At 40.5% G+C, this 23,075-nt stretch overlaps 1 protein-coding gene across 1 annotated transcript in view; it reads left to right on the top strand.

Annotated features, from left to right (window-relative positions):
• Positions 1-105: 105 nt before the first annotated feature.
• Positions 106-23,075, top strand: part of ESYT2 (extended synaptotagmin 2) — a 66,078-nt gene continuing 43,108 nt past the window's right edge. The window contains exons 1-2 of the mRNA XM_031554018.1: positions 106-322; positions 10,322-10,509. Of these exons, the coding sequence (XP_031409878.1) occupies positions 106-322; positions 10,322-10,509 (405 nt within the window). The remainder of the gene's footprint in view (positions 323-10,321; positions 10,510-23,075) is intronic.

The following is a 23,075-nucleotide window of genomic DNA, read 5'->3' as shown; positions in this document are numbered from 1 at the left end:
CGGCGGGCAGCGCGGCTGCGGGGCGGGCCGAGGCCTCGGCCCCTCCTGCGGGCAGCGGCTGGCTGCGGGGATGCCGTACCCGGGGGGCACGTCCTGCGCGTTGCGATGCTGGGCGAGCCCGGGGAACGTCCCTCCGCCCCGGCGTCGCGGCCCCGCCGCCGTCAGCCCGAGCCCGGCGCTGCCCTCCGGCCCGATAGCGGGCAGGGCTTCCCCCGCTCAGTGAACTTCATCGCGGGGATCCGCGCGTTACCCCGCAGATGTTGTGAGCTCCCCGTGATGCGCACTGGAGAAGGAGTGTTTTCTGAGAAAGTTGAGACCGGAGGTGACAAAATCAGTGTCCGAGCTGTTCTGCATCTTTAAATAACGCATCCCTTAACGGTAACAGAAAGACGAGGTGGTGGTTCGAGTGGTTTCAGGGCTTCGCTGTGAGGGGCGCGGTGGCCTCGTTTGTGCTGCGCTGCGGTTGGTTGTGGAGGGCTTCCTTGGAAAGTAAAACCCTCCTTTGAGGTTTGGAGCTTTCTAATAAGTCATTGGAGCTCCCATTTTTTTAATTTAGCTTTTAGCTGGAACGGCTCCAAAGCTGAAATACCCTTTCTTTTTAATTTTTACTTTGGTGTGTTAGCGCTTTTTTAAACACAGCATACAGCCAGTTACCTGCCAGCATTCATCCCGGCCTGTTCTGCCATAGTAACCTGCTGTGCAGGGCTCGCAGCTCTCACCGTTAGCAGCCTTGAGGGTTCCTGCAAACTTCCTATGTGGTGTTGCTGCTGGCTGCTCCCTGTTCCTCTCTGGCAGCCGTTTCTGTTGGGTGCAGTGACCCTGCACGAGGCAGGGCTGTAATAACTGTCCCAGCTGCTGTTTTCACATGGTCAGACTTACACCTGATGTGGCCCATCCCAATTCCAATAAGGAAGTTATGCAAGTTTTGGGCATCCAGAGCAGATATAGCATATAGGTGTGAAATGGGAGGCTTTTTGCTTCTGTTTTCTTGTGTCTTTTACCTGAGTTCTGGGGAAGTATTGTAGTAAAGTCTTTAAAAGAAACGAGATGGGTTTACTGCCTGGAGCTGAAATGCAAGTCTTAAATTAGAAAACATAGAGCTAATGTAAGAGCTGTTGGCTTTTTTTCCTTTTTGTAATTTGTTACTTTTGATAAAACGGCAATTAATTCTTCTGTGGAGTTGTCTGAGTACCTGAATTTAGAAAGGGGCTTCTTGACTTTGGATTCTGCTCAGCATATGTTAGAGAGAGGGATGAGTGCTGGCTGCAAACAGCTGTGTATCATCATATAGTGAGAGAGCAGCTGATTGATAGGCAGGGCTTCCCTGAAGTGTGGCCTTCTGATATGTCAATTGGCAGATGTAAATCACCTTTTTTCCCCCCCCATTCTTTAATCTTATTCTCAGATTTTAAAAACCTCGGGTTTTTTTGTTTGTTTTTTTTTATGCTAACTGCATGCTGTATTCTAGAAGTATCTTGCAACCAAATAAATGCAGGTTGCAGGTTACATACAATCTGGAAAACAGAGCAGTTTTGAGGACTGTGAAATCACCCAAATTAAAAGTGATCCTTCATGTCTGCTTTCATAGTCATTAAGTTCTGTGTAAGTTTTTTTGCTGTCTGTGTAACCTGTCTTGGACAACAGCTGTTCTTTTTCCTTTTGTTTTAAAGTTATCCTGGAGACTCATTGACTTCAGTCATATTTTGAGGAAAAGATACTAGGTATATATAAAGTCTGACGTCTCTTTACTATTGATAGGTTGCTGTTATCCAGTTTATCTGTCTATTTCAATGTGACTCCAAACTGAAGTATGCTCTCTTGGTTTCTAATCATGGAAATAAGCTGTTTAATCAATGGATATACAGATGGTATATATATATATCCAGGAGCTTGGCTAATATAATTTATATTGGAGGAAATGAAATAAAGTCACTCACCCTGTCCTGGGCTTGCAAGATGAACTCCTGATGGAGCAGAACTCCAGAGAGAGATCCTTCCCCACTGGCAGTCGGCTCTTAAATGGGTCTAGGAGAGGTGGAGCCAGGCTCCACCCCTTCCTGCAGCACAGGTGAATTGCCTTCACCTGTGCTCCCATGGCTGACTCATTGCTCGCCTCAGGTGATCAATCAAAGGTTCAGGCCGTGATTCAGCAGCCCCATACATAAGCATATGATTCTGTAGCTTCCACCAGGACCACAAGAGTGAGCAGCATGGGTAGGGGCAGGAGCTCCTTGTCAATAATATGGTGATTTTCTCTAATAAACATACTGAGAGGAGGATGTGTACCTTCCATCCTACCGGAGCCACAGTGTGCCTGCACTTGGTCAAGCCTGTATATGCACAGAAAGCATGTGATGGTGCTCTGTCCTGCCAGAACTTCCCATCATTTGCTGATGGAGACCATTTTCAGCTCCTGCAGCCACTGGAACAGGGGTTTGAGGTCACCTGGGTGACCTCCAAGAAAAGTGCTGCCAAGACCTCAGGTGGGAAGCTCAGCTGAGCACTGGCTCTGTAGCTCCCTTCTCATCCTGCAGGCTGTCATCCGAGTGTTATGCAGGCTCTGGGACAAAGCACTCCAAGTAATTGTTGTCTGACCTCACCAAGTACCTGATGGTCTTTACCCAGTCCTCACGTAGGGAACAGCTTGATTTGTTCTGCACCCACCGTGCCCCACAGTCATAGTAAAGCTGGTGGAGTCAAGGATCAGGTAGGTGACATCGTCCTTTGTGCGCCAATGCCAGCAGCCCCACACCAAGCAAGATGAGGTGATCTAGGTCTTGATCTAGCAGCTGGCAACCCTGCCTGTGGCAGAGGAGTGGGAGCTTGATGATCCTTGAGGTCCCTTCCAACCCAAGCCATTCAATGATTCGAAGCCTGGCTCAAAATTCCAGATCTCCCAGACATGCTCAGCTGGAGTCCAGGCACGCGACCAGGCTAGACAGTCATCTCACTGATGTCACAACCCTTTGGTCAGGGACCTCATGGTCAGTCACTGGGTCCCATTGCCTTCCACCTTGGTCATTTTCCTTGGTAACGGTGATAGATTTGGGTAAATAAAAATTGCACATTTACCTTCCCACAGTAATCCTGTGAACTATTTACACTTCCTGAAAGTCACACTGACATTTTTTTGCATGTTCTGATTTGGACACAGTATGAATTGGTGGCAATCGATATGTCAGGGTTGCTTTTTCTACCAAGTGCTGATATCACAGCAGGTTGTTTGCTCCTTTTTTTAGGGAAGAAAGAAAGTAATAGCTCAAAGTTCAGTTACTTCTGTACGTGCCTATGCCAGGTATGCTAGGAACATGTTGCCCAGAGAACTATGAAGTTATTATAATTAGTCTCGTGTTAGAATAATATGTATGTATATACTTTTTTTTTTCCTAAAACCCTTCTATGAACTTGTCAGATATTCCAGTTATGTGGTCAGAGCAGTGAAGATTTCAGTAATAACTGGTTTATACTGATAACTCAGTATGTTTGTGAAAAAAGAAACGTTAGAGCTGTAACTGCAGAGTCATATCCTGTACTGAGTTACGTCTGCAGAGCACAGAGGATAGAACTGGTGATGCTCTTACATCTGTTTGGCATAAAGAGTTCTGAATGCTGTAGAATTGAACTTGTGAACTGGATCTTAGGTTGATAGTTTGGGACAGGAGTCTCCAAAGATTCCTTACTGACGTAGGTATGTACTCAATAAGTCTGGTAAACAAATAGATTTCTGCAATGCCATGTTTGTTTATTAATTCCCATTGAACAAAAAGATCTTTCTCTCAACTTCTAATTATATCTTCAGTTAATGCTGTTATTGCTGTAGCTGCAGGAATTACAGGTGAGCTTTTATGAGACATTCCAAAATAGTAAAGTGAGGCTGTGAGACATTGTTATACATCCTTCTCTTCCTCTCCAAATGTTAGTTTGGTATGACAGATAGCGTTTATAAGAAAAATTACTTCCATGTATGGCTACTTAATGGTAAGCTGGATCTCATCAGTTTAGTTGGTGAGTACCGCAGATGGCCGTATACTCTAGGCTGCCAGCCTGCATCTGGAAAGTATGAAACGGTGTGAGTAAGAATTGAATAATAGCTGAAGAGTACTTAACAAATGAAGTTCACGTCCTTCTGCCTGACGCTTTATTTTTCTTCAAAACTGCTTTCTGTCCTAAGTAGTACACATCACATAATCACATGTGATTTGTGTGTTTCTGTGTTTGTGTGTTTGTTTTTGGAAGAAGCTTAATTTGGTTCAGTATCACTTCTTGTACTTCAGAAGGTAACCTGGGTGACTTTCTGGGAGTATTGGATGGTTAAGAGATGTGAATGATGATATCAGGAATGGAGACCATTCCTCTTTCTCAAATAAAGTTTTCAAGTTTACTGTGTTAAAAATGTACTGAGATGATTTCTGTCATGTGCTTCATTCTCTCGTGTATAATGTGATAATAAGCACCACTGTGTGATTCGTACAGCAAGATCCTTTTCTGGAGTACTTATGGTAGAAAACCATGTGATGAGCTGATGTTTATCAACATGATGTCAAATACTGTAGAAAAATATTAACTTGAAAGTAATAGTTTCATTTTCTGAACTGTTTTTAGGTACATCAGGCCTTCTAACTATGTGTTTATATTGTTGGTTTTTTTCATTATAACAAATTGATATTATCTGAGTTACTAGCGACTTTTGGAACTACTTCAAATGTATTCTTCAAATGTGCTGTTTGTCTGAATAACTGAGGAAGATGTATCTTTATTTTATCTTCATTCAAGTCTGCCAGTGCTGTTTTCATGCCTGAATAGTTTTTGAATATAGGGGTGGGGCTGACTTTAGCCATATTTGAATAGGCAGAAGTCATAAAGATCTTGGCAGTGAAGATCAAAGTTTTATAGAAGGGAGCAAAGGAACCAAGAGTAACCGTCAACCTTTTCTGCCTCTTCTACAAGTTTCCTCTGGCTTTAGATTACTGCTGCTTGAGATTGTTGACACATCACAGAATGTAGTTGGATATGTATTCCATTCTTTTTCTTTTACTTTGCATGAAGACCTGTTGGTAAATAGAATGGCTGTTATACAAATGTTTACGTATGAGCTTATAATAATGAAAGCCTGCCATAGAAATTTTGAATATTCAAAGCAATTCTTTAGTGTCGTGTTCCTATGTTTTAAAATGAAAGAACAGGTAGTGTTTTGTTTCTAGTAAAATAAACATCTTTGACTTAAGCTGCAATATAAATCAAATTAATTATCTCCCATTTTCCCAGCCATTGCTAATAATTGCACAGAAGTTTTCTAATTGCTCAAATTGCCTTTGGCAAAACTTGTTTTGAATTTTGCAGCAGTTTCTTGCTGACCATGTGTCTGTGCTCAGATGTGGGTTTCTGGAAGTTGCTTTTGAAACATATTTTGAAATTAAGTTTTAAAAGGATGCAGTTGTTAAATATCCTCTGAATTATTATCTGAAAGTTAGTTTGGTAGGGCTTTATATTGTGTATCAAGTTCCGAAAACAGCAGTAAATGACTATAAACTAACATAGATCATTAGATTGGTGTGGTTCATCATATAGATACAAAAACCACTTATTTCTGTTGCTGTTCTAGAACCTTTTATAGATTCCATTGTATTTGATGCTGGTAATGTGGATAGTTGTTCTGAACATTTTTAGCCTGCTACTGCTCTTTCCTAGGGAAGGTGGGGAATGAACACCCCACCAGGAGCTCGGGAGCTAGCAGGGAACAGCTTAGGAGTTTGTAAGCTTGGCAAACGGAACTTGAAATATACGTAGAGCTGCATTTCCGTGTTCAGAGAGAATATTGCACTTCTTCAGAAAAAAATTAAATCCTATCTTTGTATGGTGTTTGTGAACTTTTAATGAAAATAAAGGTTATGGAGAGGTGGATTATTGGACTGATAGCAGTGGTTGATTATTTCCCCATTGGACTGGAATGAGTTCAAATTCAGCAGTGTTAGGATGTTCTGTTAGAGAGGTGAATTTCAATAGTCAGGATTGTAGAATCATAACATACTTTGAGTGGAAAAGGACCTTAAAATCGCCTAGTTCCAGCCCCCACCACAAACAGGAGTCTTTGCACCAGATCAGCTTGCCCTAAGTCCTTTACTGACTTTGGGTGTGTTCAGTAAGTACCCTGGTCTGGCTATATCCGTTCCATTTGCTTCAGCTTCTTAAGGTACTTTCTCCTGATCTGTCTCTCCTTAGCATATTCCTTTATTTCTCTTAAGCTCATAGTGCAGGTGAGCTGTGTCCCATCTGCTCTTGAATTTCATTGATAAGGTGTTTCAGGGGTGAAGGAAAGGTGCTCTTCAGCCTCTTTGCAGAGTTATTTCATCCTCAACTCAATTCTAATTTTTTATTCCTGCATAGTTCCTGCCAACCTTTGTGTACCAGTCTTTGTTGGACTTGTGAAGTCTTATTTTCTTTGCAGCTTAAATGCTGCAGCCTTTTTTCAGTTTTGCTCTGTTCCATCTATGCGCTTCCTGTGATACTGTTAAAGAAAGAACAGTGGGAGTTTTCAAGCTTCTTCCCATTAACAATTCCTTATTCATGAGAATGTATATAAACAACATCCCTAAGTTTTATATGTAAGCCAAGTCCTGCTTTTCTCTTTGCTCAAATAAGCTTATTCCAGAGAGAGTCAGGGAGTCCAGCAGTTAAATCAAAGCAAATGATTCTGCAGTTTCAAAATGAAGTAAAAGTGCACTCCTGACAAAAAGCATGTCCTGCACACAGTTGCATTTTCCCACTGCCTTCTTGTGCCAGCATTAGAATTTACTTGGCCAACTAAGCACAGATTTTTGCCAGGTTGAGCATTCAGCTGGATTGTTTCCTGGAGTGAGCTTACTGTGCTGCCACATGAGTGCTGCTGCCTACAAAAGGAGGATGTGGAAGTCTACGGTCAGGTTTGAAGTGAGATGGAGCAATAGCATGCATGAAGAGAATTCTCTTAGAAACAAGTGGCAGATTACACTGCTGAGATGCTTTTGTGGGAAGGCAAAATACGCACTTGGAAAATTTATAATGTCAAGTTGCACATCCAGGTTCTTTGATAACATTTAAAAATACTTAATTATCAGATATACCAACTATGGGTACTTCGAGCCAACTTCAGAGTCAGCCCTGTTTTTAGTGGGTGGTTGGATCAGATGAGCTCCAGAGATTCCTTCCAGCATAAATTATTCTATGGTTGGTTTTGTTTTAAGTTACCATTTAATTAGCTTTCAGTCTGCAGCTGCAGCTTGCAAATGATAAGAAACCTTTTCTGCATAAAATAGCAGCATTTGTATTGTGGTTTAACCAGCAGGTAGCTCACCATCAGAGTCATTTGCTCACTTCCCAGTGGGATGGAAGGGAGCAACACCAAAGAACTCTTGGGTTGAGATAAAACTAGTACTAAGAGAAAAGGAAAAGAATAATAGTTACGATATATGTATGCATATATATGCACATGTAGATGAATGCATATCACAAGTGATGCATAAGCAATTGCTCGCTACCTACCGACTGATGCCCAGCGAGTGAAAGAGAGTGAGATGAACTCCCATCCCCCTTCAAAACTCTCATTGTATGGAACGTCCCTTTCACCAGTTTAAGTCAGCTCTCCTAATTCTCCTTTCTCCCAGCTCCTTCTCTGAGAAACTGGAATGTACAGCACTGCTTAGCAGCAGCTATAAACATCAGTGTGTTATCAACACTGTTTTTCACCTGGAACCAAAGCATACCACGCACTCTGAAGAAAACAATCCAGCCCAGCTGAAACTAAGAGTTTGGTTATGTGTTAAGCGTACCATCAGAAAGGAGTGGATGGAGGCTGTCTTTAAAGAAGTGTTTTGTTTGGGAGATACTACAACAGTAGAACGTTGAGATGGCTGTCAGCTAAATAGCTAGTATTAAAATTCTATGCAGCAAATTACTAAAACACACAATTTGCAACGGAACTCCAGTTATATAAATAACCTTCCAAAGCAGAGCGTTGCTGGATAATGAGTCATTGCACTGAGTTTTGTCTGCTACACCCTGATGTGACTGCAGAACTCTCAGTAACGGTTGAACACTGGAGTTGGGGTTAATGGTGTTCAGCTGGAGCAGTCTGGAATGATGCCTCAGGAAGTCATTACTGGAAATACGGAGCTGGTTTTGCTTGGCTCAAAATAACTGTCATGTGACAAGCAAGCATTACATTGTCATTTCGCTGTCCTTATCATATAGCAGCAGGGTCAGGTTTACATTGCAGTTCAAAAGCAAGCAGGGTCAGGTTTACATTGCAGTTCAAAAGCAAGCATTTTCACTGAAGAGATTTGTATTTAGTGTAGATGGAAGAAGGTGTGCAATGCGTTTGCTTGAATTGAGAGAATTTATTTTTTTGCATTCCTTTGGATAGAAACTGAAATCGTTTCTTTGGGAAGGTTTGGAAGATGAACACCAAATAAGAAATTAAATGTATTTGCAATCCGTTCTCCGTCGTATTCCCTCACTTTCTGCCTTAATAGGAAGGTGGGGAGGAAACAGGTGCACTTGTATAAAATAAATTAAAAATATATTTTTAAAAAGCAGTGTCTCCCTATTTAATTTTTAAAAGAACCCGTAAGGCATGCTGAAGGTAGCTGTAAGTCCCCAGGTTTTGATTTGAATTAGTCCTGCAGTATTGCAGTCCACATCTCTGTTCTTAAAACCTGTGCCGTTCAGTTTGTAATGCCCTGCTGAAAAGAAAACAGTGTGGGAAGGACAAAGCCTCCAGTAGAATTTGTCAGCTGAGGCAGCTCTTAGTTTGTTTTGTATTTAAGCACTGCTGTTGCTTCTTTGTAATACGTGGTCTGAAAAGAGGTTTCTATACTTTCTCAGATGCCCTTCTTCACACAGTACGTTCTGCAGGCCGCTCACTTGGTTAGCTTTGAAATACAGCAGTGAATTCTGCTTGCAATTCTGTATGCAGGCACTTGACGAGAACTCTTGTGGCATTCTGCTGCTGGGCAGAGAATTGCAAACTGTGCCCCGAGCTGCTTTCTGCAGCCTCATAGAACAAACTCTCCAGATTTGTTGGTAGTGAGCAAGTTTGATCTGTCTGCATGTTTCCAAGCAGGCTGTCGTTACTGCAGTGAATGTGTGACACTTCAAATGAAGAAATGTCTGTTCTTATTTTGTTTCCTTTCCCTCCTCCTCCAGTCTGTTGATTCATCTTGTTAATTAGAATGCTGAATTATCTTGGACATGTGCTAGGAAGTTGTCTCAGTCTAGTAGTGAGTTTTATGATGCTGACTAAATACATATTTTAAACCACCGTGTTCCTCAACCGATTACTTTCTCCTCAAATACTTGAACCAGAAAGAAAACACTTTTCTACCCGCCCACTCTCTGCCAGTTACATGTCAAGAAGCAGCCAGGAAATGGTAAGGTGGGGAAGAGGGGGAAATCGGCATTTTGTCATTTGAATTGTATGTAGTACAAGAAGATTTAATAGTGGTTGCTTAGATGATTAATACAGTGATTGATAGGTTAAACTCTAGTCTCATGATCACTTTGGTTTGTCTTTTAAGGAAAATATTTGGACTTGAGAATGCTTTTTTTCTCTCTTTTCAGGGTGTGGTAGGTGTGAGCTCTGCGTTGATGTGAATGTGCTTCAGTTTCCATCTTTTCTCGATAACCTCAATTTTCTCATTCCTGTTTTGTTTATATAAGTCTCTTATTGTGGCAATTGGTTATTTACCAGATCTGCCTACATACAAAACTTTTGTCAAAGTTGCACATAATAACATCTTGTGTCTTACCTATGTAACAGAAATCTTTTGCCAGCAGTTGTTTTATCAGTTCTTTTGTGTTTTCATAGTGTTGCAGCTGTAGTCTGTGAAGTTTCTGTCCTGTGTGTTCTGTCTGAATACTCTAGAGTACGGCTGTGAATAACAAGAACGTTACCAATCTGTTCATTCTGGTACTTTGAAGTGCTAAAAAACTCTCCAGTAATTTTTTTTTCCTTTTTAGTTCATTAGATCCACTCAGAACACAGACTTGATTTGATTCTCATATAAGAATAAAAACCTTAATTTTACTGTAGGAGAGATGAGGAACTACAAAAACGTTATTTTAAAACAGTAGATTGGGACTCATATGCTGTTTTCCAGAACTCACAGGTTGTTTTTAGTGCACCTGCTTCCTGTATCCTGAATGTTGTGTTTTTCTGGCACTGCTGGGAGGGACGTCTGTGATACTGGTTCACTGTAACAGCCCTGCTGGCAAAGCTGTCACTGGAAATACAAGTTTATATAGCTGAAATTGGGTGTTTTTGTATTTGTCTTCACCTTCTTCCTAGGTCTTAAACCTCTCTATGCTAAGTCTGCAGAGAGAATCTGCACAGCGTTGCTCTGGATGTTCGAGCAGAACTGGGAAGGAATTGTGGGCAATTCTTTTGGAGCTAGTGGACGTGGGACCTACCGGGCAATTTTTAGAGATGTTCAAACATTAACTCAGGAGATGGGTGATAGGAAACCAGAGGACAGTGTTAGTGCTGGTGGAGGCATCCAATCTTTCATCTTCACTTTAAGTGAATCTGGTATTAGATATGCTGAATATTTAGCAGGTATTTTCTTCAGGTAAGAAGTGGAGATGTTCCTGCTTTACATGAAACTCTCTTGAAGGGATGGAAGTGATCGTAGCTTTTGCTTACCATTGCTTTGAAGTATTTATCTTAGACTGTAATAACATCAGTTCACTTGTGTGTTCTCACAGTGCCAGCTGAAAAACTGTTGGATATTTTCACTTCAACTTTTGACAAGATAATAGAAACAGTTCCACTTGTCAGAGCAAAATTTTTAATTATTCCTACAAGTAGTGGATTTTAAGTTCTGACAGATCACTTTGGAATTTCCTCTACTGTAAAGGTCTGATTTATGCTTCCCATGCAACACAGGAGCCTCAAGATTAGATGTAACCTGTGAGAGACGGTAAGATCATTTGTTTTCTTGCCTGAGGCTTGCAGTGCTTAGGGAAATGACTTTTCTTTTTGTCAGTCATCTTGTGGGTTTTGCATGTTCTTCTTTCTTCTTCCAGCAGTCAAAGCAATGAAATCCAGCTCTGCTTGTTATCGCTGTGATTGATTGCATTGCATAGCACATGGAAATAACATTCCTATCTGTGGTACTCTGGTGAATACAATGTATAAGTAAAGCTGTTACACCGTGATCTCCCACTGAGTAAGAGAAATGGAAAAAAATAAAAATAAAACCAGATTTGGGACAGATCAGATTAGTCAATGACAAAGGATTTGAGATGTCACTGTTTAAACAGAAAGTAACTCTATTGAGCCCCAAGGACAAAAGTGAACATGGATAATTAAACACTGCAGTACCTGTCTCAAAGACGGTGTTAATTTTTTCCAGTATCGTTTACAAGCCACTTGATGGAAGACTTCTCCATAAGCAAACAAATCTTTGTGTTGTGAAGACAGAAAATTTTAAACATAGTTGAAACGAAAATCATTTGCAGATAAATGTGAAGCTTACTGACTATTTGATGTCCTGAGAATTTTTCAAATGTGTTGACTAGAGTTGTATTGGGCAATTAGTATGATGCGTTTTGATATGTATCACTGTATGCCTTTTATAATGGAAATAAATGTGCTTTTTTTTTTTCTTTGCCAGAGGCTGGTTGTGTTTGGATAAGCCTTCCATTTAATTCCTCGGAGTACTTTTTTCAGCTGGAATGTTACAACTGCAAATTAATTACTATTTATGCAGATCTCTGAAAAGAACTGTGGCATTTTACTCAGGAGGTCTGATTCCACTTGAACTGTCATCACTGCATTCTTCTAAATTCAAGTAATATCTTTTGCAAGAAAGCTATTACATGTGATTAAGATCTGCATACAGACCAAAGTTAGACTGCTGAAAGTATCTATTAATCATCATGGGCTGGGATTCAAGTCTAAACCAACACAATCAACAGTAAAAGCTGTTGCCAATTAGCACAAATAATGACGTTTGCTATAGCAAATGGAAATATGAATTCGTGCTGCTGAGCTTGGGCACCTCGTTCTAGGGATATAAGCCTCTCTGCCATCTGTCTTTAGTCAGTGTGAAGGAGTGAGGTGCGTTTTTTGCAGGAGGTCCCTTTTCCTCTTTGCAATAAGAACCTGGAGTAATGAGGTCACAGCTTCACTGCTACTTTTGCATGCTTAGAATTAGCAATCTGAGTACAGCTGTTGGATTTTAATTAATTAATGTAGTAAACATTCTCTTGTAGAACTCATTAAAAAAAAAAAAAAAGAGCACTGTAGCACTATCAACAGTATCTGTTGTAAAATCTGTTGAGAGTTCAGGTGGTAACAGTGACATTGAATGCATATAGAAGTTTACTTATGCACAGATGTATCCCCTGTCAAGAAAACTACCGATAAAGGATGAATCTGCTTTGGAGCATTTCAATTAAGTGCTGTAGTTATTCTGTCGTTGTCATGTGCAAGATTTCCTGATGCTAGATTCTAGGGAATGAGGGGTTGATATCTGGCAGTTCGGGCTGTTGTCTTCAGTTGATAGAAATTTCTAGCACTAGTACTCAGATTGTTTTTAGGCATAAGATATTTGGTTTCTGTTTGAAAGTACAGTTTGTTTAACCTAAGTTTGGACACAAATCTGCATTCATTTGTGACTTTTCTTTGTGATTAGTAGAAGTGTCTTCAGAGGTCTCTATCTATGTTTCGAGATGTGTATCTCCTCTGTCCTTTTCTCTCTCTGTTAGTGATAAAGCAGGTGCAGGTTGCCTTGGTTATTGTTGAATGTGTAAAAAATACAAATTTAATATTAGAGCAGAGTAATCCAGCCTATGATCACCAATATTTGAATCTTTGAATTGGAAACCTTTGAAACTGCTGTGAAGCTGTATATAGGAAAAAGAATATAGACTGTAGTGATAGTCAGGGGTAAAGAATATTCAAGAGATTCGCAAATGTTTGGGTCTTCAACAATAACTTCAGTGCGGGTGATAAGCAGTAATATGAGATAAAAGGTCACAGCTCTGTGCTGCATTATGTAAGGACAAATGTATCCAACTTCTTTTTTCCCTCCATCCTTTCCATTGCTGCCTTCCCTCCTGTCTGTCAGATGCCCAACTATTCCAGCTAATGTTGGAACATTTCCACTCTGCATTCAAGAAGCACACTTTGTCACCTTCTCGTGTCCTAACCATCGTGTGTTTGGAGGGCAGTGGCTGCCTTTATACAAGGGCTAGTTTTGGCTCTGGGCAAACATCTTCATGTAAGCATTAGCTGGGCAGAACCAGTGGCTGTGTATACAGGGGTGTCTTCCTGGTTCAGGTCTCCAGGTGGATTATGCTTGCTACCTGAAAGTAATTGTTGCTATTGAAAATCCTTGCAACATACTCAAGATGTTTCCATAACTTAAGATCCCACTGAAGGACTGCTTTTGTAACCGCATATGTAAAAAGTCCAGGATATTCTCACAAAAATGCTGGTCTTCCTCTCTAAATATCTGCAAATAAGTGAAGTGAGCTTATATTAAAGCTAGAGAAATTAAAATGAAACATCCTTCAAGAAATATATTGCTCATGTTAAACAACCCAAACAACAGGAGGAGTCATATTATTTAGTTTAAAAATAGCTGAGCTTAGAAAGAATAGTTGTATCTGTAGTGCTTTGCGGTCAGTTTCTTTCATGGTTCTTTTTATGATATAGTAACTCAAACGGACAATGAAGAATGTTTTGATGCAGATTGAAATGATACAGCTCTAATCAGATGCTGATTTCTGAACTTCAAATTTACTACTCGTAGCAGTAGTTTTTTCCCACCTTGGTTTTGTTGGTTTACAAAGACTCGAAAGGAGAGTCAAGTGACCAAAGTGTACAGTTGCTGTATGCACAAGTCAAAGGGTCAACAGAGCAGTAAATATCCAGGAGTGTTTTGACTGTACTATTGCAGCATGTGGTAATGTCTTGGAGAAAAGGTGCTGCACACCCGGTGGTACCCATTCGCTTGTCTTCTTCAGTCCTGCATGGGGAGCCCTGTCTTTGTTTTTGCTGAGTATGGAGTAAATGATATTGCAGACTCAGGAGCGCTTGCCCAGCACTGTTCATCTGTTTTTAGAGGATCGTAGACCCTGTAGGGTTTTGGAGAATGTTTTGCTGTTCAATTCATTTTGTGATTAAAATTATTTAAGATTTCAAGAAGCATTACTCAAAACTTTTTTTGTCCTGCTTACTCTGTATATAATGTATAACTGCAGTTCTTCTAAGTATTAAATTCTATTTATTTCAGATTTTATCTCATGAATGTCAGTGTCAAAGCTAAGTGTTGGCGCAAGGCTGTCAGTCTGTTTTTAATTATATATGTACAACAAGTGCTTTATCTGCACTCTGTGGCCACTTTGCCCATGCATTGCTCCCACCTGCTGAAGGGTTCTTCCTAACGTAGTTTTTGTGGTGTTTTCATGTTATTATCAGTATAACATTATAAGTGTGCTGGAATATAAAGCTGCCACAAGTCCTGAGCCTGTTGAATTCATAGTTCAGCAGCTACTTTAGTGGAACCAGGATTTTACCTGTTTTTCTAATGCCAGAATAATGAAATACTGCATTCTGAACTTTGTACAATGTTTTTCTAATTGTATCTGAGGCTGACAGAAAGCATGGATCTTGTGGCAGATTTGCAGCTTGCTGGATGTTACTGTGCAATTTAGTAGCTTAAGCATGCATGTTTTCAGCAGTGGATGTTGGTTTTTTTAATTGTTTGTTTGTTTTTAAGTGGTATCCCTTCAGGTCTAATTTAAGCACACTTGCTGTACTTATTATAAAATGTGTAAGAGGTGTTAAGCTCGGTCACAGGGCAGTTATTCGAGTTGAAAGGTAGGCTACTGAAACAGATCTACAATTCGGATGAATAGAGGAATGATGAGCTGTAGGCAGGACTGGAAACATACTTTTAAGATCTCCTCGATATGTAACAAAAACACTTTTTTATTTCAAAGCTAATGGATATGCCTGCACTAAATACTGAAACATAAGAATGAAGCTAACAGTTAATTAAGTTGGGTGGCAGGCTGAGTATTGGTTCCACCTTGTAGTTCAAACACATGATGTAGCATACCTAAGTATAGAACCGTGGTCTAGCAGAGTGCTTCAGTCTTTCCTTAGCAACCCACGCTACCAAAAACACACCAGAGCTGTCCTTCCCGCTCTGTTCTGAGTAATGGCAGCAAACTCCATGGTTATAGGTGGAGTTTATAAACAGAAATAGCATATTGATGCCTGCAGTGGGTTAGAATTCAATGGTCAGTGTCTCCCAGTTCTGCATTTCTTTGGTTTCCTGTTCTCAGCATGATCCTGCTTGAGGGTTACAGTCTGTTTTTGGAGAAACTGCAAGTATGTTCAGGCAAGGATAACCTCATAGTACTGCTTGCTTTCTTTCCTTAAGCCTCAGATGTGGTTGCAGGGTAAGGCTGGGCCATTGATCTCACCTAGTGCAAGACTTGGTAAGTGGTACCAAAGAAGTGTATTTTGTATTCTGAGTATCTTTGGTAAACAACTAACAGCATGTAGTGTGCTGTGCTGAGATGCAGTCCCTTTGTGGGGGGAGAGGGCAGGCAAAATCCTTTCAGAGAAAGCAAATGTTAGAAATCTTGCTGCAGACCTGATCATTAAAAACACTGAGCTCAATGTAAGAACTAGTCCAGAAATATACAAATGACACTTGGTTGTGTGTGTCTGTGTTTTTTCGTAAAGAAATCTGCTTGGACTTCCCAATACTCAGTATCTGTTCAGGCAAGCTTCTTGTACTTCTGGATGAAGTGCTGGTGTTACAGGTGAGCATGTTGTAACTGATCTGTAGAGTGGGTGGTGTCCTTAAGAAGACAAGAAACAAACATGGACAGTTTCAGAGAACTCTTGTGCATGTTGAATGACGTGCTTGAGTGGAAAAAAAACAAGAAAGAGATGTTTTGTGCAGTATTTTATGCTATTGGTTAACCAGAGCTTTTCTCCTCACCATTTGTCATCACAGTTTGAACTGAGACCCAAATAAAACATTGTGGTTGTGGGGTGTTGTTTTTTTTATTTATTTTTTGTTTTTCACTTATTCTTGTTAGTCTGTTTTGCCTTCTGTCAGTTTCTCAGCATGGTTTTAGAGTTTATCACTGAGTATTTATAGGTTCAACATAACTGCCACGCATTACTGTCCTTTATACTTCCTGGATTTTACATAGTAAGCTGCTGGTTTTTCAGCTAGAAATAATACAGGCAGATTTTAAGATGTCAAACCTTGTATGATTTTTGATTATATTTTAAAAAATGATTTAATATGAATAATAAAATATGGTAGATAGTACTGTGTGCAATACAGCATGTACAGATTTTACTGCACTTAGAAGTTAATCAGGTGAAAGAGTGTAAGAACCGTATAATCACTGTGTTCTGTATTCTTGTCTGGCTTCTAAGGATGCTGTTAACCCAACTTGAATTTGCATGTAATGTTACTGGTTTTGGGGTGAGCAAACTGCAAACTTGTGTTTGAGAACATGAAAACAGCAACAGGGAGAACTTCCATTTTTATGACAAAATCTTTAACGTTTTAATACAGATGGAAGCAGTATGAGCTGTGGGCAATTTGACACAAGCCAGCAGCAGACGACTCATAGAATCAGAGTGGTTTGGCTTGTAGGTGACATTAAGGAGCATAGAATCATAGAACATCCTTAGTTGGAAGAGACCCACCAAGTTAATAGAATCATAGAATGGCTTGAGTTGGAAGGGATCTTTAAAGATCATCCACTTCCAACCCCCCCACCGTAGGCATGATTGCCACCCACCAGATCAGGCTGCCCAGGTCCCCATCCAGCCTTGCATTCAGCAATTCCAGGGGTGGGTCATCAGGCCATGAAAAAGTCAATCTCCATCTTGTTTATAAGCTCCTTTTAAATATTGAAGGGCCTCAATGAGATATCTGTGGAGCCTTCTGTTCTCTAGACTGACCGAGCCCAGCTTCTTTAACCTTTCTTCATGGGGAGGGTGTTCCAGCCCTGGATACAGTTGGCCTTCTGGGCTGCATGGACACACATTTGGCTCATATTCTCATCAACCAGTACTCTCAAGTCTTTCTCCTCTGAGCTTATCTCAATCCATTCTCTGTCCAGATGGTGTTTGTGTTTAGGATTGCTCCAGACAAAGTGCAGAACCTTGCACTTGGCCTTGCTGCTCATGGCCCCATCTCTCAAACCTGTCCAGGTCCCTTGGGATGACATCCCTTCCCTCCACCGTGTCGACTGCGACAAACGTCTTGGTGTCTTCAGTAGGCTTTCTTAAAGTGCTGTCAATCCTGATGTCCTTGTCACCAGCAAAGATACTAAACAATACTGGTCCCAGTACTGACCCCTGAGGAACAGCACTTGTCACCAGTCACTGCCTGAACGTTGCTGTGGATCACAACACTTAGAGTGTGGCCATCTGGCCTATTCCTTATCCACTGAGTGGTACATCTGTCACATCCGTGTCTCTCAGGTTTAGGGACAAGGATGTGATGTAGGACAGTGACAGATGCTTTGCACAAGTCCATTCAAAGGATAGTAAATCGTGCTGCCTCACTGGTTGTATAAGCCAGTTTGAAAGCTTGTATTTAGCAATCCAGAGAGGAAATTTTTCTTCTGTTGATCATGAAGACAGCAAAACACTCTGGCATGCAGTAGGATCCTTGGGAACATGCCTAGATTCTCAAGAGAATTGGAAAGGAATTTGTCATCTATGCTTAAAAATACAAGTATAAAATATGATTTTTTTTTAAATGTAATGTTAAAAATAAGGTGTCAATGCCCTATAAAACTTAGATAACCCGAAAGCTAAAATTTCGAGGTAATTAAGACTGCTGGGGAAAAGAGGAAAATGAATGAAATGACTTCTGAGAATAACAAGTGATTAAGTGAGCAGCATGTCAAAAAGTAGCATTTTTCAAGTAGCAAAATTCAATGAGAGTCCTGATAAGTTTGGTTCATGCTGTACCTTTCAGCAGTCCAACCAGTTAAAATCTGAGTCTGCTTTCAGTTGCAATTGTGGAACGTGGAGACATAGTAGCATAGGCTATGATGAGATGTCTGACTTCCTGAATTCTGGTTAAGTTAGATGTCTGTCACCTGGTGTGACAACAAGTCTTTAAGTATAAATCCAGTTCTTGATTGTTTTCATGTGTCATGTTGTTCAGTCGTTAATTTATCTATTTACTTAACTCTACTTGTCCTGCCTTGCCATTGGACACAGATGCTTAAATACAATTGCTGTTGCTGTGAGCGCTCACTGAAGGTGAGACAGAGGGCACTGTGCTGTCTTAACAGTTAACAGGTAGCAAGTTCTGGTCTTCTGGATAGTTAAGAGATCTCATTGCTCTTTTGGGTAGTAAGTGGTAAACCTAAGAGCTAATCACCTCAACTTCACTTCTGTTCCAACTGGCAGTTTAGAAGAAAGGTAAAACTTTTGTTTCAGTTGAAGAATGCCTTGAAATATTTTTGTTGGGAATCTTTCACTTCGCATTAACTTGGGGATTGCTTTCAGTGATTCCTTATTCTTGGTGATTTCTGAATAAAGGATATGAAATCAACCAGTATCATCAAAGGGCTGCCAGCCAGATGCCTTGTTAGATCTGTGAACATTGGGGTTGTTTTCATCCATGCATTTCTACTATATCTAGTGATTTCATTAGTCCTTTTAAATTTAAACCCTCCTATATGAAATGTGAAAGAATTTTTATTCTTGAAGAGATATTTAAAATACAAAATCTGGCCATCAAGCTGGGAAGCATAACTTAATTTCCTCAGTCTGTTTTTGTTGTGATGATTTTCTTTTTTTTTTCTTTTAGAAAAAGATGAAGGCAGAATGAATCTTTTAGTTGATGAAGTTAGCTTCTAATTTTGTATCTCTTGTTCTTGGTAACTTGTTTTGAGGTCAGAAACCTGCATTAAATTCTGGGAAAAAACAGAGGAGCAAAAAATATGTTATGGCAAGGGGTATATATTTTGTGTGTTGTTCTTCATGGGGTTAAGGCCCGATGTTTCTGGAAGCGAGCGGTGCACAGTGAATTTCTGGGCTGACCAGCATTCCTCGAGATGGGGTTGCAAAAGCTGAGTGTCAGGCTAGAAGAAGGGTTTCCCAGCTCCACTGCTTGCAGACTACTGTTCTGTCCTTTTTCCAGAGCAGCTGCTTATTATGCTTATCCCAGAGGATTTTATGGCAAGCTGCTGCTAAAATAGGTTTCTGGATAACTTCATTCTGCAGTGTACTTGCACTGTCTCTCTTTGCACTCACATGCAAAAATAGCAGCACTTAAGCAAATTTTATGTAGGTTTTGTACTGATGAGTCAAATTGCTGAAAAGTACTGCAGTTCTCAACAAGCCTCACTGCCTGTGTGAGTGAAGCATATTTAGTAGGTACTGAAGTGAAAGGCATGCATGGAGAAAACTGAACTTGTGCTTTGCTGTCTCAGCATCCTTCAGTTGAGTGGTCCTGGGTTGCTCTGTCAGTCACATCAGAGCAGTATTTCAGGGAGGATTTTCCTTTGCAAATACACTGTTGTTTTGTGTTGTCAAAGGCAGTATTTGCTGTAGCAGCCAGGTGGAATGTCCAAATGAGAGCACACTGGTGGTGCTGCAGTGTTGCGGTGGGGATTGACTGAGTGAGGGATCCACAGCTGCCACGACTGTAAGGCCCTTCTGGGTCACTTTTCCAATTACAGTCTGATGTGCAGTCTGATGTGGCCTCTTCTCCCAGGCAACAAACAGGACCTGAGGAAATGGCTACAAGTTGTACCAGAGGAGGTTTAGGTTAGACGTGAGGAAAAACTTTTTCTCTCAGAGAGTGGTCAGGCACTGGCATGGCTGCCCAGGGAGGTGGAGTCGCCGTCCCTGGCAGTGTTCATTGGGCCTCTGGATGAGGAGCTGTGAGGTCTGGTTTAGTGCTTGTGGTACCAGAGGTGGTGGGAGGATGGTTGGACTAGATGATCTTGCAGGTCGTTTCCAAGCTTGTGATTCTATGCACATTTTGTATAACTTCTTAAAAATATATCGAAGCAAAATGGCATTCTTCTATTACTTAAGAGAGAAATGTAGATACTTCTATGATCAGATAAGAGGTGCTTGCAGCATTTAGAAAAGTATTAAATATTTTCAACTCAGTTTCATGTTTTAATGCTAGCATGGCAGAAAGTTTGAGTGTGTGATCTCTCTCTGTACTTCGGCTTAGATTAAATTCAGCAGTGTGTGTAGGTGGGTTGACTGTCACAACAGTGCTGCAACCATTTGCAGCACTTTCTGAAGACCTGCATTGTGCTACCTTTGCCTGGTTTTACAAAAGAATACCTTGTGAACTGCTGCTATTGTTTTCCTTGTCTTCCAGGTGTAATACTCTAATGTGTTAGGAAGTTCCCATTATGAAATACCAGGATATTTATCTCATGTGTTAGCTGCTGTTCATTTCAGTTTTGAACCGCTTGGTATGATGTGAGGAAGAAGAAAAGTAGAGGGCTACAACAAAATACAACTTTCTCAACTATTCAGAGTATCTCCTTCTCAATACTTGAGGTATATTCCTTTTGTATAGAAGCTTTCACATGTTAGTATTTAGACATGGATGTGCTGAAAAGCTGCTTGTTTCAGTCTTCCTACAAGAGCAAATCTGCTCTGTGTTTCGTTGTCGTGTTGCTGAAGGAATTCCTTCACCTCGATGTCTGCCCTGACTCTGAGCTTGTGGGACAGTGAGGAATACGGCAGACATCACTCTGGGAAATGTGTGCTGAGCAGACATCTGCTGTGCCTCGTGGCAGCTTGTGGGGCATGTGGGGCTGATAGCGGAGCTCACGTGGGGCACCCTGTGCTGCGGGAGCATTTGGTGTGACACCAACTATGTGTGTCTAATGCTGCTCTGTCTCATAGGTGCAGATCTGACTCAAAGGGCATGGAATTCTTTTTTTTTTTAATGGTTTATTTTGTTTTCCAATGTGTTGTCCAAGCATTCAAATGCCTCACATTCCAGTTTATAAATAAATGCAGTCCTTAACCTTGCATGCCATTACAACTGCTTCTTCCATTAAGATAGGTTTCCATTTTTTCTGCTATTTCCACTGTAGTTTTTACTGTGATCAGAAAGCCATAGCAGTTGTTTCTAAGGCCCTTCCCCACCTGTATCTCTCTGACTTACAGTGGGGGTGGTTTCTTCTCCCTTTGATTTTCAGATGTTTGACTTTATTTATTTATTCATCTATTTTTGTTTATGGCCAATTACTGTTAAACCCTGTGCTGCTTATTTTATATAGCTTTTAGTTTCAGGACATGGTTAGTCTCACTGATTTACATAGGTCTTTCCAGTTGCAGTTCTGTGGAGTACCCTGTGGGCTGTAATAGTATATATGACAAAGCTGATTTTCCATACTCGGCCTCCTTCCGGATCTTGCAGATGTTTTTGGATTTGAAGGCATTCCCTATACAATACATGCACAGTGATGCTCAGTAAAATTGTGCCAGAGTCCTTGTCTAGTTCTCATACTGACAGCAAACTGTATTTATAACACTGAATATGGATTTTGCTTTGCACAGGGTAATGATTTTAATACATTTAAGACTGCAAACACAGAATCCGTGCCAAAGTATGCTGAACAGAAGCAAATGAGATTACTGGAAAATAATGGAAACAGCAGTTGTTTGTTAATTTAGGCAACAAATGGCTGAAGTTAATTGCAGTGTTTTTGAAGAACCCTAATTTTTAACTGTTTCAGCTTCTGTTTCAGGAGTTCTGAATCTTGCAGTTCTGCAACAGTAGTTGCAGTTGTTTCTACCTTGTGATTCAGAAGGTACAGGAGCTAGGATATTTCTGTCATTGACAGAGTTAAGAAATTGCCAGAATAACACCAGAGGTGAATTATTGGAAGGGAAAGTGGAGGCAGGCAGTGGAAGGGGGAGGAGCAGTGCCTGCTTTCCCTTCCAGCTCACTCTCATTTTCATTTAGTGTAAATTTACTTAAGGACAGTTACTTCTCATTAGAAAAGAGTGGCTTGTGTTTGAGCAGAAGCCTTTTCACATTGGGTGGAGCAGAAGAAAACTTGGGGCTGACTCATCAGTGTGAATGAGGAAGTCGTCCACCTGCTTCTGGAGAGAGGAGATTGATGCTGTGTATTCCAGGCAGCAAACCATCAGCCTTGTTCAGCTCTCTCTCACCGAAAATGTCCCTTGGCCTGCCTGCCTTGCTGACTGGGACACACAAAAGTGAAGTGCTGCTAAACTGAGCTTGAATCCTGTGTATTATATTCTTAATACTGGGATTCCTTTTCTTGATTTTTTAAATGACTTTTTTCTAGTTGTTTTGACTTAAAATGGCAACAAATTTAGGCAAATTAATATGACAGTTATAATTGAAGGGATCACTTAATTTTAGCGTTTCATTTTTTCCCTCACCATCTAGTTTCCGGCTAAGTTTAAATCGTTTTTTATGCTGTACTTCTAGGTGGCTTAAAGCACCTTGGTTGTGCTTCTGCTCTGAATTTCCCTACTGAAGATGTTCTCCTTCCACTAGTCATGCATGGAGAGGTTGTAGACTGATTGTAATACCCTTTTAGGTTTTGATGTTAGCTGGACACACGTGGTTTTATTAATACACAGGGATTTTGTTTGTAGTTTTAACTTTCCAAAGCAAGCAGAAGGGATGGGTGTCTAATCAGGGAGACCTTCGTGGAATAACTGGAAAGCAATTCAGTTATAGTTATTTATATTGAAATTATATTGAGAATGTGGGTTATACTGTGACTGTGTAGTAAAGCTTGCAGTGACTAGTCATGTTTCCTGAAGATTTTCTTCTGGAGCAACAAATAATTAAGCAGTCAGTACAGATGGAAGGAACCAGCGTACATTAAATAACATGGCCTCAGGCAGGTGTCTTTTAAACATATGACAAATTATTTTTACAGTAGTCTAAAATGGAATTCTTACCTTTAATCCTTAAGGGAAAATAGAGGGGAGAAGAAAGCAACAACATGGTGGGTTATTTTGGTTAATTTCATTTCTGTATTTATTTAGAAAAACAGTTCTGTTACTA

The sequence above is a fragment of the Meleagris gallopavo genome, chromosome 6 (assembly GCF_000146605.3).
Source record: "Meleagris gallopavo isolate NT-WF06-2002-E0010 breed Aviagen turkey brand Nicholas breeding stock chromosome 6, Turkey_5.1, whole genome shotgun sequence".
Taxonomy (NCBI): Eukaryota; Metazoa; Chordata; class Aves; order Galliformes; family Phasianidae; genus Meleagris; species Meleagris gallopavo.
Note: the sequence above shows the minus strand (reverse complement) of the source record. Positions and strands in the feature narration are given on the sequence as shown.